The 15,692-nt window shown below is 40.1% G+C and overlaps 1 protein-coding gene across 4 annotated transcripts in view; it reads left to right on the top strand.

The window, feature by feature from the left end:
• UBR1 (ubiquitin protein ligase E3 component n-recognin 1) overlaps positions 1–15,692 on the top strand; it is a 174,781-nt gene that overhangs the window by 64,816 nt on the left and 94,273 nt on the right. For all 4 annotated transcript variants that reach the window (XM_019519092.1, XM_019519090.1, XM_019519091.1 and 1 more), the window contains exons 13-21: positions 1,145–1,244; positions 1,518–1,646; positions 5,392–5,572; positions 9,162–9,223; positions 9,961–10,071; positions 11,386–11,451; positions 12,073–12,174; positions 12,974–13,037; positions 13,988–14,112. In XM_019519092.1, the coding sequence (XP_019374637.1) occupies positions 1,145–1,244; positions 1,518–1,646; positions 5,392–5,572; positions 9,162–9,223; positions 9,961–10,071; positions 11,386–11,451; positions 12,073–12,174; positions 12,974–13,037; positions 13,988–14,112 (940 nt within the window). The remainder of the gene's footprint in view (positions 1–1,144; positions 1,245–1,517; positions 1,647–5,391; positions 5,573–9,161; positions 9,224–9,960; positions 10,072–11,385; positions 11,452–12,072; positions 12,175–12,973; positions 13,038–13,987; positions 14,113–15,692) is intronic.

The following is a 15,692-nucleotide window of genomic DNA, read 5'->3' as shown; positions in this document are numbered from 1 at the left end:
TAGCATATTTACTTGCAACCAAGGTAGAGATTCCCCTCGTATATTTAACATCCTTGTTTTGGATCTGAGCATAAAGTGGGGGGTGGTGAGGGAGGAGATGGATGGTCTGGTAGCTGCTGCGGCTGTGGCTCTGGCTCCAGGCTGGAGCCACAGATGAAGCTGCTGCCTGCCCCTCTCCCCTTGGCAGCCTCTTCCCTCCCACCCCCCACAGCCTCTGCTCCTCTTGCCTGTTCTTCCCCACCCCCCAGCCACTTACAGAGCCTAGGCCATAGTTATCGCCACTGTTGCTACTCAGCCAGTCTGGAGCCGGAGCAAGCATGTGCACTGTGCTCCCAGCTGGAGTGGGACCAGAGTGAGCCAAAGCAAAAGTAAACAGTGGAAGGAAAGGGTGGGGCAGAGGCAGCAGCGGGGAGGGGGCAAGAGAGTGGGACAGGTAGGAGGGGGAAGGTGTAGGGGAGCAAGGGGCAGGGGTCAAGCAGCTTGACCTCTCCCTCCCTGCCCCCTTATTCCCTGCTTCCTCAGTGCCCCCCCACCCTGCTTGCTGCCTCCTGCCTCCCCACTGTCTGCCCCCCTTCAACTGCTTTCCCTGCTGAAGCAGTTGGGGGAAAACAATTTAAGATGAACCAAAAATAATTAGGTTCTATACATGGAAAATCATAACGTATACATTTTCTATGTATAAAATTAATTATTGAGGGGGGGAGTCTTCTTAAATTCAGGGTCATCTTAGATTTGGGTAAACATGGTAAGAAACATGAATATTGAAGTGCAACTCCTCTTGTCAGGCTGCATGGAAAATTTGACTCTTATGCTTGCCTTTATGATACGTTTTATACCTGATGAAGCTTCATAGTTTTCTGCATAGTCCTTTCCATTCTGATGGATCTCAAATACCTTTCACAAAGTAGATTGAATAAGACAGCTATAACTTAAAATACCTGATACAGATTTACTAGAATTTTAATACCAACAGAATTCTTGATCTGGCTCCTCTGGTGTTTTGGGAAAATATTAATTAGAGTTTGAGATCAGGAAGTTGCTCTAAGATGCTGATGTTGGTGATAATTTTAATCAAATGAATATAAAGCATGCATGCATGCACACATACAAGAAGCCTAAACGATGCTGTTTTCTCCTGGGGCAGGTATATCTTGATTAGTAAGCCCGCAGTTTGGACAGACAGACTGAAGGAATGCTTTTTGGAAGGGTTCTGTTCATTCCTGAGGATTCTGACTTGTATGCAGGTACAGTATATTTATTAATGTATTACTAATGCTCTGTTCTAAAGCTGTTAAAATATTTCTGTCAGTTGTTAGAACAGTTTCTCTATAACAGTATTTGGACTATTAAAGACACAAAGGCAACATCTTACATTTTTTAACCTTTTTCTTGGGTGGCTATTTGTAGATATAAGATTCATATAAATTATCTTCATTTTTCTTTCTGACTTGGGGATTTTCTTTTTAAGCATTTGGTCATTTATGTGAGTGAATATTCTTTGGCATTCTTCATCGCAGGGAATGGAAGAGATAAAGAGACAAATTGGTCAACACATCGAGGTAGACCCCGACTGGGAAGCAGCCATTGCTATCCAGATGCAGCTGAAGAATATTCTTTTGATGTTCCAAGAGTGGTGTGCTTGTGATGTAAGTAAACAGCTGTATTGTTGTTCTTATATGTACTTTCTTGGGTATACAGGAAGCTTTTCTGAAAAGCTGAACAATAGAAACTGTACAATAGAAAACTTACAGTTCATGTTCCTGAAAGACGAACTCATGAATAAATATTTTAAAAACTGTAGTTCCTTTCATGTCTGTTACTTTGAAAAGAGATTTCAGGTTGTAAGGAAAAATCTCATTTCCCTGATGGGTAGAAATTTAGTCTGACGCTATGGTGGGTCTGGTATAAAAGCTTGGATAAGTAATACAAATAAATTAATTACAAATATGTAATCATCCAAATTCAAATAATTTATCTGTATGTGTAGTGTAGCTGAGCCTGACATTAAACATCACCATAATGAAGTCTGTTATGTATTTGTATTATATTCCTCTCTTCTGATAGGCCTGTTAACTTGGCAAAAATATAAAAAATGTACTTTATTTTTATTTTTTGACTGAAACAACATATTGGGATCAGGCAAGAATACTGTGTTGGATTTGGGATTTAGAAGTAATCCGTTTGATTATGTTGCAAGATGGAGCACATATGGCGCACTGTTATTTACATGAGTGTTTACTTATAGGTAAGTTGGAAGTTGGGGAATCCAAAGAGAAATAAAAAGGAGAGAAATTGAATAGAACTCCCCCCACCCTAGTTTCCCATGTTGATAAATAAGTTTTATCACTTAAAACAGAGTTAAAACTCTAGTGGATGTAGTCTTCTAAATTTGGACTGAGTGAGGAAAGCTGTAACATGAAGGGAGGTCTATTACTGCATGCATTTTTAGGATACTTAGTTCAATGGAACATAGGCTGTTAAAAGCCAGAAAATACAGTATGGGTACTTACACATACAAAATTAACTTTGCCCTGTTTGATGCCAAAACACCTATAACAAACATGCACTTTCTCTGCCTTTGAAATGTATTGTGTTTGCTATGGGTGTATTGGGACATTGCTTAAAGAGGACAAACGTGAGTTACATGGATGCATATCATCAGTGTCTTCCCTGACTCTGAGAAGCTTTAATTTTGCTAAACTCCATTCTTGAAGAGCACAAGATACTGCCAGACTGCTTTAACATTGCCTTTATTTTTTTTAATTGAGTTTACTAGGGGTTTTTAGTTGGAGCTTTTTTTTAAAATAACAAACATTCCTTGTAGGAGCTAGTGATATCTTAGGTGTTATATTTATTGTGTGCACCTTGCAGGTGAGATGTTACTGTGCTAGGTGAAGGACTATTGTGATCTCTCTTTTTTTGTATCCGTTCTTATCCACCTAATTGTAGTAGAATGTGGATTGCAGTTAGCACTGAAATGTTTGGAATACATAGTTGCAAACAGGGCTGAGGACAGGAATCATGGATATGGTCGCAGTTCCCAAAATCCTAACAGTTTTTTAATATGTGGTGATTACAGTAACTTCAAACATGTATAAAACTGGACTGACCTCTGCCATCCCTACTGCCATTTCCAGTTCATCCTTCTCTTCCTACCCCATTAAACCATTACTGTTGTAGAAGCCATGAGCACATACAGAAGTCGCTTGTCAGGAACACTCTTCTGCTGTCAATGTATATGATATACAACAGCTTACTAAAAGAATTGCAAACTGTCATGGTCATGTAACCAAACCAGACCGGGCCTCACACTCCTATTCAACTAGTCTCTCTATCCCTGCTTCTGGCAGCTCTCAGCAGCCTGTGGCCCACTCATTTGCTTTCCACACCATATTATCTCCCTTCCTTTTTTCCCTTTGGCTAGTTTTCCCCTTGCCACTTTCCACGTGTCATCTACCTTTAAAACTTCATATTACCTGATTATTTTTTGTAGTATAAATTTGGGTTACCTTTAGAAATCATACCCCAAATCCTGGCTCATATAGGGAATTGAATCAGCTATTAGATAAAAGCGCCAAAAAGCCCCAAAACGCATGGCTTTCAACTTGCTGGTGCACGGGGACCCTGGGCTCATGATCCCGGTCTACCTCTGCACTAACAAGTAGGAATAGTGTGATTGGGAACTGATTATCAGATGTCCTGCCATGTTTGTGGGAGGTGCAGGTGTTGGGATTAGGTATCAGATTCCATGGTGCCATTAAATGAAAGTGTGCCAGGGGCCTCAGATTCCATATTGTATGAGGAGACACAGGAAAAAGCATTACAGACATTCCCAGGGAGGCAAGGACTTTTGGGTCCTGGCCTGCGCACACAAGAGAAAATGTGGGGCTTACAGGTGCCTGTACGCCTAATTCTGCCATTTATTCCATAAAACTCACCCTAGCATCCCATGGCACCCCGCCACTTTCCCTAACTTAAACTTGGAACTCTTGCTCCCTCCTTTTACTACCTATCCCCATAATGCTTATCCCTCAAGGAAGGATTTGTGTTTCTTATTTCTTCCATTTTTCTTATTAAAATTAGAGGTGCACAAATATATTAGTCCATATTGTATCGGTACTGATAAAAGGAAAATTGACATCATCGACACTCAGCTATTTTTGGTTGGTGTGGCCAATTAATATCACCGATAAATGCCACCTGCATGCATGCAACCGCAGCATGCGTGTGGTCAGGAATGCAGCCCAGCAGCTTGGAGAGTAGCCTCCCGCCAGTATGTCTGTGGTGGGGAAGGGACTTGGGGGACAGATCGAGGCCGCCGTGGTGAGGGAGGGAGTGGGGCTGGGGTGGGTGCTGCCCAGCCGGGTCAGGGTAGGGTGTGAGACTGAGCCACAGATGGCTTGTGTGGGGGGTGGATGGGAGCAGCTCCCCACCACTGCACACACCCCTGGAGAGGCATGGGAGGCAAGTGCCCCCCACTTTTGTGCACTGGGCAAGGGTGGGCTGCCTGCTGTGGGCTTGGAGGCCAGGGGCTGCATTAGCCTCTTCTTGGCAGGGGGGGCTGGGCTGGGGCTGTACTCAGAGTGGGTGGTGGTGCTGGGAGGGGGTGCTACAGGGGAGCTAAGGCAAATTTTGAGCTGGTTGTAGCCTACCCCATAGCCACCCCCTTCCAGCGCTGCCACTGCTGCCCACACCAAGTGCAGCCCTGGCCCAGCCCCCTCTCCAGGAAGAGGCTTGCACAGCTTCTGGCCCTGAATCTGTAGCGGGCAGCCCACCCTTGCCCCATGTACAGATCTGGGGGGCACATGCCCTCATGCCTCTCCTAGGTGTGTGTGCAATGGTGGGGAGCCAACCCCTCTGTGCCCCCTGGACAAGCTGCCTGTGGCTCTGTCCTGCACTCTGCCCTGCCCTGGCTGGGCAGCACCTGCCTCCCTCACCAGGGTGGCCTTGATCTGCCCCCGCCATGCCCGTTCCCCCCCCTGAGATTTACTGGCCAGATACTGCTCTCCAAGCTACAGGACTGTCAGTCGAATCGGTATCCGTCAATTATAGCTGGTTAATATTCAGCCATCAGTATCAGACAAAAAAATCTTTATTGGTGCACCCCTAATTAAAATCAGTCTGAGCACCTTCTATATCTTTTGTTTTACTCTGATCACATGTTCCCAAAATAAAAGCCGATTTGTTTGAGGAATGTTGACTCTATTCTGTATTTCTTAAGACATGCTAAATTTGAAGGGAATTTGAATTTGCAGAGTAATAATTCTGTCACAGATTTGTTTTATTTGTCTCATTAAACCATGAAAGTAAACAGTAAAGTGGCATAGCCTGAGGTGTGTATGCATTTTGCTTTTTTTAAAATTAACTATATAAAAATCTTTTCACTTTTAGGAAGACCTTTTGCTGAAGGCTTACAAGGAGTGCCATACAGCTGTGATGAGGTGCAGCTCAAATAGTCATTCACGAGCAAAGACATTTTTTCACTTATGTGGCCACACGCTGGAATACAGACCTTACAGAGTGTCTGCAGATTCTGTTAGCATACATTTGCCACTGTCCAGGACCCTTGCTGGTGGGTGTTGTCATGCTTTACTTTTTAAAATTGTTCTCTGTAGTTAGGTTTCTTCTTCCATCTCTACTTTTTTATCCTCAAGTAGTATTTTCAAAATATTGTGCATCTGTAACCCAACTTTAAAAAAAGCAGTGTAAAAAATTAAAAGTAGCCAATGTTTTGTGCCAACTTAAAGATTCTCTGTAGTTTAATTGGGAGTTATTGTGTTAAGCAGTCTAATGGCTTACCATCAGAATAAGTTTATTCAGTACACCCTGTAAATTATATGAATATATTAACTGTTTAATTGGGAAAAATCTATGACTACATTAAAAACAAAAACTATCAGGCTTTACTGTAGCTTAAAATCTAAGAAGCTTGTAGAACATTTGTAGAGTCTGTACCCTGGTTTTCCCTGTCAGAATCCCAGATACAGGGTAAATGCAAATTGCTTAGTTCCTGAGAGCAAGAGAAAAGGTTTGTTTTTTTTTTAATTGTTCAACAGCAATTTTTTTGACAGTGTACAATAGAATTATCTTTACAGGACTTCAGAGGGAGACTTCTCATCTACAAGTTTTCTGTGAGAAACTGGAGGAATTAGTGTATCAAAAGAAATATTTATTTTACATGAACTCGCAAGCCACAAAGACATACAGTTAAAGATATAGTCTGTCAAACAGCAGGAGCAGGAAATAAAACTTTCTTCCTCATCTTCCATAAACATTTCGAACTTTAATAGACGTCCTTGGCAGCCTAGGCTGTAAGGAAGAGAGGAGGAACTGCAATGGGAATGCCCTGCCAGCATTTTCTTCTCTTATCAACTGAAAGAGTGCCCACTCCAGCACCACCATGGACCCAGTTGCAGCAATATTTCATGGGAAAAGAGGGACCAATTCAAAATCTGCTAGTTCAAAATAAGCTAGTTCCAAATCATTTGGGCCTTTGCAGGTCAAACCCAACACTTTTATTTTTGTTGGGCTAACTTCTTGCAGATGTTGGAGCACTGGGATCAGTCATGTTTGTACCCAGAGTAACAAGCAAACATTCACATTCTGCAGTAATTTCAGTTTGCAGATAGATTTTAAATGTAGAGAATATTGTACGTGCCTATCAAAATTGTAGATTTTGATAGGGATGTTCCTGCTGGGACTTAAAAAACGCAGAAGTTCCTGGTAGAAGGTCTGGTTCCTCTGCTTAGGGCCAGGCCAGTTGCCACATTCGGGATCAGGAAAGAATTGTAATCTTATTGGCGCAGACTGTGTTTGTGGTCAGGGGAAGAGAGTTGCCTTCCTTTGCAGTGAGGAGCATTGTCCTCGTCCTTGGGTCTCTTGAGCATATTTTAATAGCTACCTTGCAGTTGTAGGCTATTAACAGTGCCCTTGTCCCCTTGCTTTACCTATGGCAAGTTAAGGTGTTTTTACTCTTTGGGGATTGTGCCTGGTAGTTGTCCAATATGGTTGTTTGCAAAGTTTTTAAGTGAGTTAAATAACTGCTTGTAAAGGACAATTTAAATACCGATGATCCTGCTTTGAATAGGAGGTTGGACTAGATGAACTTCTGAAGTCCTTTCCACCCCTACTTTTCCATGATTCTGTAAAAATTGGAGGAGAGGCCGGGCCCTGATGATGATCTCAGACTAGGGGAGGAATCGGCCTCCAGGAGCATGTGATCATATAAATGCTGATAGAAATCTAAGAGTACCATATTTTCAGTTTACTATGATTGCTGTAGACTCCCTCAACTGAGTCTAGATTAATCTCCCCACTATGTGGGAATTTGTTGCCAGACACTAAAAATGTTTAATTCCCCTTCTTTGTTAGATAAACTAAAGATGTAGATCTAGGAATTTTAGTAAAAAACAGAACTCTGAGCGTTAAGAGCACTTTATTAACTCCTGAGGGTAGACCCTCCCAACAGGTTGCTCAGCCTGATACCCCTGACCTCTGGCCAAAGAGGGCAGTAATAATTCCTTTGCATAGTTAACTAATTCTGTAATTATAGTCCAGATCAAACAGGATCTGAGTATACTTAGGTTCTATAAAATCTGGATGAGTCTGCATTTTACAGTCACCTACAATAAATTACTTTGCAATAATGGTGGCAATGAAATCTTAGGCTAACTTTGAAGAAATGTCATCTACATGAATTTTATCATTCCCTAGGCTGATTTTATCCCCCCCTCAGTGAAGATGAACTTCATTAACTCCTGCAGGAATTTTGTAGTGCAGAATGACAATCAACATACCAGTCATGGGTACCATTTAATCTTATTATAGGACTTCCAAGCCAAATATACCCACCTTCCCAGACCAGGGTACTGTCTACTTTTAGGTTGCATGCAAACAGCAGAACTGCATGGCCTTCTTAAGTACTTGTCAGGCTTTAGGTCCATGTTGCACAGAATGCCTACCTGAGGACACAACATGACACAGTTTTGGTCTTTGTAGTCTTTAGTGAGGAGGCTCTATGGATAGAAATAGATGTCACCAAATGAAGCTGATCAGCTGTGCCAGGATATGTCCCAGCAGAGCTGGTCTGTTTCATTGGGTGAAACACACATCACATGTTGATGCTGCAGGACTATGGGCAACATATTCTCCTGGGGCTGAGGGGCCTGGTCTTGCATACCCCAGGAATTCATGCACAGGTTCAGGCCCCTCAAGACCTGTGAAGTGCCTGCCTAGCTTTCCCTGTTTACAAAGATGCATCCCTGGGGTGTGTCTGGGTAAGTGGAGAAAGTCAGAGATTCCGTGCTTATGGAGACGTGTCCCCAGGATCTCCAGGGTACGTCTGTAAGGGTGGGAAGTTGGGGTTTTCCCACTTAAAGAGACTTCTCCCCTGGATGTGTGCTTTCCTGACTTAGACATGTGCCCCTGGGATCTCTGGGATGTGACTGGGTAAATGGGGAAACCCTGACTTTCCCTGCTTACCCAGAAGCACCCCAGAAATCCTGGGGATGTCTCTCTGTAAATGGACAAGCAACTAAGCAACCTCTCCCAGGGCTTAATGGGTCTGATCCTGTACAGAAATTTCTGTGAAGGATTGGACCCCTCCTGAATCCCTGCCTGGGGCAGCTGGAGATTGTGGGCAGCTCCAGGATGCAAATAAATATCTGCCACAATAAAGCAACACAAATTATTACTACTTTTTGTTGTGGCCACAAATGTTGGCATTTGTGGCATGGGAAAAAGTATCAGTGTCTATGCTGAAATTTTTTTGTGGCAGCACAAAGGTGAGGAAAGGTGACATCTGTTTATACACTATGTGACTGCTGAGTTGCTGCTAAAACAAGAAGTAAATAAATTGTAAATGCTGTTTAGCAAACTCTTCTTCAAATTTCTCGGACTTTCATAAATTCATAGATTGTAAGGCTAGAAGGAAACATTTTGATAATCTAGGCTATCCATCTATGTAACGCAGGCCTTAGAAAATGAATCTTGATTTTAAAAAAGCCTGGGTTTTTTTTTTTCAAGGCAAGGATTTTTTTTTATTTTTTTTTGGCGATACCTTTTATTGGACCAACAGTACACTTGTTTTAGCCCTTACCTGGCTAAAAAGCATATCTGTGTGGCTTTCCTTTGTATTTATTTCCCCATCTTTGTTCTTGTAGGCCTACATGTAAGGTTAAGCAAGACTGGAGCCATCTCAAGACTAAATGAATTTGTCTCTCCTGTAAGTGTTTCCTTCTAATGGTAATTGAGTTTGTCTGTTATTGCTGAATTGCATTCCTTTAAGCAACTTTCCATTGAAGAGAGAAAGGATAGGTTAATCAGTGTTTCCAGTATCTTGGTATGAAAAAAAAAAAAAAGATCCCAAAAAGTAGTTTTCATATCATAATTAAAATGGCTGGTTTGTTTTCTTTTTAGATGCAAGAGAGGCCCTACATGAAATGAGTATTATAGAATCAGAAGGACATATGACCTTAATATTATAGTATTTAGTAGTGATTCTAAAATATTGAGGAGGGGGTACTAAAACCTTGGATACACTTATTCCTAAGAATGGCATCTGTCCTGGTAACTGTTCAGTCCATTCGTAATCAAAATTCCCTTGGGAACATCTAACCTCCAGTTTCTTTAATAGCATTGTAATGTGCTGCAGCTTTGATTTGCAATCCAAACATTTTTGTTACCTCTTTTATATATCTTAAAACAGCACAGCTTTTCTCTCAGTATTCTTATATTTTTCCTATCAAATTGCACACCCAGTTCTTTTGCCTGATAACGTTCTCCTGCTGTGCCAGAACTGTAATCTATATTAACGCAACTCTGTAAGTCTTTATAGGTATATAAACATGTTAAGGGCTTCCTAGTGCACGTGTTGTCTTGCAGTTATTGATCTTGTTCTGTTCTTAGAATATAAATCTTAATCTTTAGTCTATTAACAGATTTATTTCATTTAATTTTTAGAAAGAATTCCAAGTGGAGCTGCTGATAGACTATCCTTTGCGCTGTCTTGCCTTGATTGCTCAGGTTGCTGCAGACATGTGGAGGAGGAATGGGCTTTCCTTGATAAGCCAGGTACTCCCTGTCACAAGCATTAGAAGTTGAGTCCCACTGGTTTGTCACATATTTTCATTAGTGCTATGAATGACTGATTCATGAGTTAAGCTGATAGAACACTACACTGAATTCTACTCCCAGCTTGCTCATTGGCCCGTTTGCTGGCATTCAGCAAGCCTTTTCACCTTTACAGTTGTAAAGTGGTGTCTCTGACATCCCTTGTAAAATGTTCCCAGATTTACTGATGAAAAAGGCTGCTATATAAGAACTATGGCACTATGTATGTATTAACTGTCAGAGACGCTTCTTAATGTATTGTTATCATTGCACGAAAAAATGTGAAATTAAGTTGTTTGAATCCCAAACAAGGATTCGTAGTGGTATATCTCTTATTTAAGAAAAGCAAACTTTTTTTTTTGTATGCGCTATGGAAATGCTTAAAGTAAAACTCTGTCCTGAGAAGTATGTATGTATTCTCATTTAGCTTCAGTGTTGTTTGTTTGCATGTGAAGGCAGACACTAGCTCTGTGCACTTTTCAGAACACCTTAGGATGAAATTGAACTGTGTACTTTTATTTCCATTTTACCTCTGAAATATAAGAGATGGTGGTTCAGTGACTTGTCTATTTCTAGAGGTGGGACCAGAATTTGGAGTTTTTGGTTGCTAGTCCTGTACTCAGAATCCACTTGATCGTGTTATTCTCCTAGTGTCTGAACTGAGATAGTATAATGTGTGGCAAGGCTCTCTTATACTGTAAAGGCATGAAATAAACATCTTTGTAAAAATAGAAAATTCTATCGCAAAGAAATCTTGATTCGTGTAGCCCCCAAACAACTTAACTGTTCTGAGATCAACATAAAATTTTCACTTATCTAGCTCAGAATATTCTGTAGCTTTTGAGGGCTATGGCGATTGGTTAATTAAACTAGAGAATAAAGAACTTCCCTCCAGCTCTAGTGCAACAGTCTCATGAACTGTTGAAACACAGATAACTTTGTGTCAAGAAATAGGAATGAACAAATTAATCTACTGCTAAAGGCAAAATGAGTCTGTCTCCAAAACGAAGTAATTTTAGTTGAATCCTAAAGCCTCTTGGGAAAGTTTGTTTGCTCCGAAGTAGGAATGTCATCAAAAGTGGTTTTCTCATAGACTAACTCAAATGCAGGTACCAAATTTCTTGCCTATCTCAGGAATGTGTACACCATTTTAATAGGAACAAAACATTTAAAAGTCTTTATGTAGAAGTAGCTTGCTCAGGGAATTTCTTGACTGAATATTGAGATTTTCTAGTGAAATCCTCTGTATTTTTCATTCCCCTTGTTTCTACCTAGGTGTTCTATTACCAGGATGTTAAATGTAGAGAAGAGATGTATGATAAAGACATCATTATGCTGCAGGTAGAGATCTTTTACATTACTGCTGACATTAAGTAACACAAATACTTCCTAAGTTGTCTCATGAAAATATGTTAGAGCTTTGCCTTGATTTTCTGCCAGTGGTGTAACATATTAACACAAACTTTTAAAGTTTCCCTATATCTAGATAGTACCAGTTGCAGAGATAGTCCAGTTATTCTTCCAAGCTACCATGTTATAGGGTTTTTTCTTTCCTTTTTTTCTTTTATCCCTCTCCCCCTTTGCCCCAAACACAGAATCTCTCCATATCAGTTGAAATTGATACACTTATCAGTGATTTTAAAGAGGATCTTTCACTTCTTCTTTTCTGTTTTTGGTTGTGGCTCTAAGGCGTATTAATACTTGAAAGGGAGCTGACATTTTTAGAAATACTAAGAAGTGCACATACTTTTTCTGTCTTCTTTCTTACATAATTTGTGTAGAGATCATTTTTTCCAGTTGAAACCATTTATAACATTAAATTCTGTATCCTGCATGTTTTAAAGCATTCGCCTTTTGAATTTATTAGCTGTGTCATATTTAAAAGCAGTCTTGGAGGAGAGAGTAGCTTTGATGCATTAAAGAGGAATTTAGATGCTGACTGATATTCCTGATGTCTGGCAGATTGGTGCATCTCTTATGGATCCAAATCATTTCCTTTTGCTGATGCTTCAGAGATATGAACTTGCTGATGCCTTCAGGAAGATCATGCCCACTAAAGACCAGGTGAGTATCAGGGACCTTTTTATAAATTCTTCTTGGAAACATAAATGGGGAAACTGTAGTTACTGCATTTTTTCACTGTAGTTTTAAGGCCATGCTAAAATAGTAATGTGCAGATCAACAAAAGATTCAGTACTTAGTGATTTATATCTGCACTCATACCTCTTCAAAAAGAACATATTTTGCTGTTTTCTATACCTTACTGTTCAAGTTGTTTATTAGTTACCATGTGATTCAAAGAATGGTAACACTCAAGTGGCATAAGATCTAACAAGGAACAGTGATCTGTTTGTTTTAGTTCAGTCCTTCTTCAAGGTGACTTTGGTTCACATCCTTCTTTATCTGCAATATTTACCAAATAGGATTCTTATTTGTATATAGCACTGGCATGGCTGCCATTGCTATCATTTCATAAATTGTCTTCTGAAAGCCAGGAATATTTTGTTTTCCTCAACATTGTTTTAACCTTGAAGGAGTATGCTTATATTTTTAGTTGAATGGAGTTTTCCTGGATTCTTCTGACGTCCCTTGTGGTTGCAATGGGTATTTATTTACCTCAGGATACCATTTTCCTAGTTACAAGCCTTCTTTCCATATTAATTTTGTAGTATATTGACAGAAATTAGTACAGGCAGTCTCTCCAGATCTGTAATCTTCAAATTGGAGAGCAGTTTTCTATTTAACTAGAGTATCATAAGGTAGCCTGAGGCCTAGGTTTCCCATTTAATTGCATTGTTCTTGGGACTTGCAATCTTTTAAAAATTATTATCATTATTTTAACTGTATCATTTCATTCCCACAGGATTTGATTAAGCAGTGTAATACATTAATAGAAGAGATGCTGCAGGTTCTCATCTATGTTGTAGGTAAGAAATTTGGTTTATAGTAAAAACAAGATCTGATTTGACATTTTGGCAATATTTTATATTTTGGTTTTGTTTAATTTAGCTACTTTCTTCTCTAACACAGAAAAGCTTGAAGTATATTTGCCATGAGAGAGAATGGGCATGGTGAATGTTTTATGGTAATCATCCCACTGTTTTAATAGAGTTTAGGGGTGATGTTGGATAACTCAAAAATTGGTGGTCCTATAACAAATACTAGACAACTGAAACCATGAGCCAGAACAACCCAGCTTCAGTCCGGCGTGGCCTGGAGGGTTTTGGCAGTATGTTGCCAAACAAGGGACTTTGCCTGTGCCAGGGCCACCCAGCTGGAAGCTGTATCCATCCCTGCTGCGTGGCCTCAGTGTGGGGCATGGGCAAAACACCCTGCTGTCATAATCTCCTGCTTCTACAGGTTGGATCCATTGGCCATGTGGGCTGGATTCAGAGGTCCCACAGACCCATGCTGTTTAAATAGTTTCATTGCTAGTTACTTTGATAGAATATGAAGAGGAGGGAGGGGTTTGTAAACTTTAACAAGCTAGCCACTATCCTCAGGGGGAAAATGTAACTAAAAGAAACAGTTCTTTACATGTACATGTACACATACACATTCTGCATGTGTGTATATGATATTGTTTGTGCTATGTGTACCTGGGAGTAGTTGCAAAGCAGATTTCTAGAACTCGCTGACAGTGTTGTTATGTGAAAGCACTTAAGAGGATTGGCCAGGCAACATTTCTAATATTGGATCATTTAAAAACAACAACAAAAAGTTTCCTCCCCTCTTCCCTTATTTCTGTGCTATATCTTTGAAGGATGCAGTTTGGTCTCATGAAACATCCAAACAGTTTTATGGTCAGGACGAGTGATTCAAAGTTGTATTCTGACCTTTGTTTTCCTCTTTCTTCCTTTTAAATATGTCCTGGCAGGGGAAAGGTATGTACCTGGAGTAAGTGATGTGTCAAAAGAAGATGTTATTATGAGAGAAATAATTCATCTGCTCTGCATTGAACCAATGGCTCACAGTGCTATTGCTAAATCTTTGCCTGAGAATGTAAGTTCTGTTTTGCTTCATTCGTTTTTCTTTCCCTTCCACCTCTAGTCACTTTAGGTGAAAGTGTTTTACTTTTGGTGAAAACTACTAATATTGGCTTTGAAGTTACTAAAATGAAGTACTTCAGTTATCTGTGTGTCCTTCAAACTGGCATCTTGCAACCAAGCTGTTGTACACTAGCATATGCAAGAACCAGTTATTCTAACACCACTAGTAGTATTATTCTTGAAGTTTCTCTAATTTAAAAAGTATTGTATAAAGATGGCATTTCCTTAAACAGGAAGCAGAATATTTACATGTACTTACAGTGAGAGGAGCTATTTTCAGTGGGAGAAACTTCATATTTATTCTTTTGCAGTGTGCACAAAACCAGTGCTGTGAAAAGAGGGAGAGGAAGATTTTTATTTTATTTTGTGAATTTTATGTGTAGAATTGTGTTTGAGTGTCTTATCAATTATACTTAGCAAATCTGTTGAAAGAAATTGAACAGGTGTAACGGAGAGAACACCTAGTAGCCATGTAAAAGCAATTTGCAGGAAGTTTGTCAATGCAGCCTAGTTTCCTCTCCACCAACTTCATATACTTCGTCATCTGTTTACAGAGCACCTCTGCTGGCTATGTTGGCCAGACAGGGCACATCCTGCATAAAAGAAAGAATGACCACTGATATGTCATCAGTTCCAGGAATGTACAAAAGCCCGTGTGAGAACATTTTAACCTCCCTGAGCATTCTATGACAGACCTCAGAGTAGCTCTCTTTTAAACAAAAAAAAAATCTTTAAAAAAACCCAAACCTTGAATGCAAAAGTATGGGAAAAGAAATCCATCCATGGACTAGATTGTGTTAACAGTAATATTAACAGGGACTATGGATTCTTATCCTATTGCCTGGACTGTTTTTAACTCCAGTGTCTCTCCAGGCTTAACTGCCATATTCATCTGATTTGCTCTAATCAAGCTACTTTTTGCCTTTCTTAGCAGTGTCCCCTCCTCCTGTCGCTTTCTCTGCTGTAGGAAACTTTTCTTTCTCCCAGTCAATTCATAGCATCTAACAAAGTAGGTTGTTGTCTGTGAAAGCTCATGTTATACCTGGCAGTAGTTTAGTGAATGAAGGTGTCTTTATAATCTATCTTGGGAAATGTTTTAAACTTTTGATACAAAGAACGATGCAGTTTTCTTTTTCCTTTCCTTTACCAATCAGGTAATTTGAACATTTGCATTTTAGGTGAACATGGACAAAATACATTATCTGACAGATTAAATAGGGAGTTTATCACGATCACTTTTTGTGGCTTATCGTGAAAACTGTTGTGGATTTTTATTACTATATTTTGCCAAATCCAAGATGACTTCAGACTTAAGACAACCTCCCCAATAATTTGATTCTATACATGGAAAATGTCTAATTTGTTATAATTTTCCATTTATAAAATCTAGCTATTGGAAGGTCATCTTAAATTAATCATCGCCCCAACCACTGCAGCTGGGAAAACAGTAGCAGGGGGTAGGTAGTGTGGGAGTCAAGTGGTGTGACCTCTGCCCCTTGTCCCCTGCTGCCTGTGGGCCCCCCCCCCCCCACT

Source organism: Gavialis gangeticus, unplaced genomic scaffold (assembly GCF_001723915.1).
Source record: "Gavialis gangeticus isolate Ggan-Ray unplaced genomic scaffold, GavGan_comp1, whole genome shotgun sequence".
In the NCBI taxonomy this organism is placed as follows: Eukaryota; Metazoa; Chordata; order Crocodylia; family Gavialidae; genus Gavialis; species Gavialis gangeticus.
The sequence above is the reverse complement of the archived record's forward strand: the minus strand, read 5'-3'. Positions and strand labels throughout refer to the sequence as shown.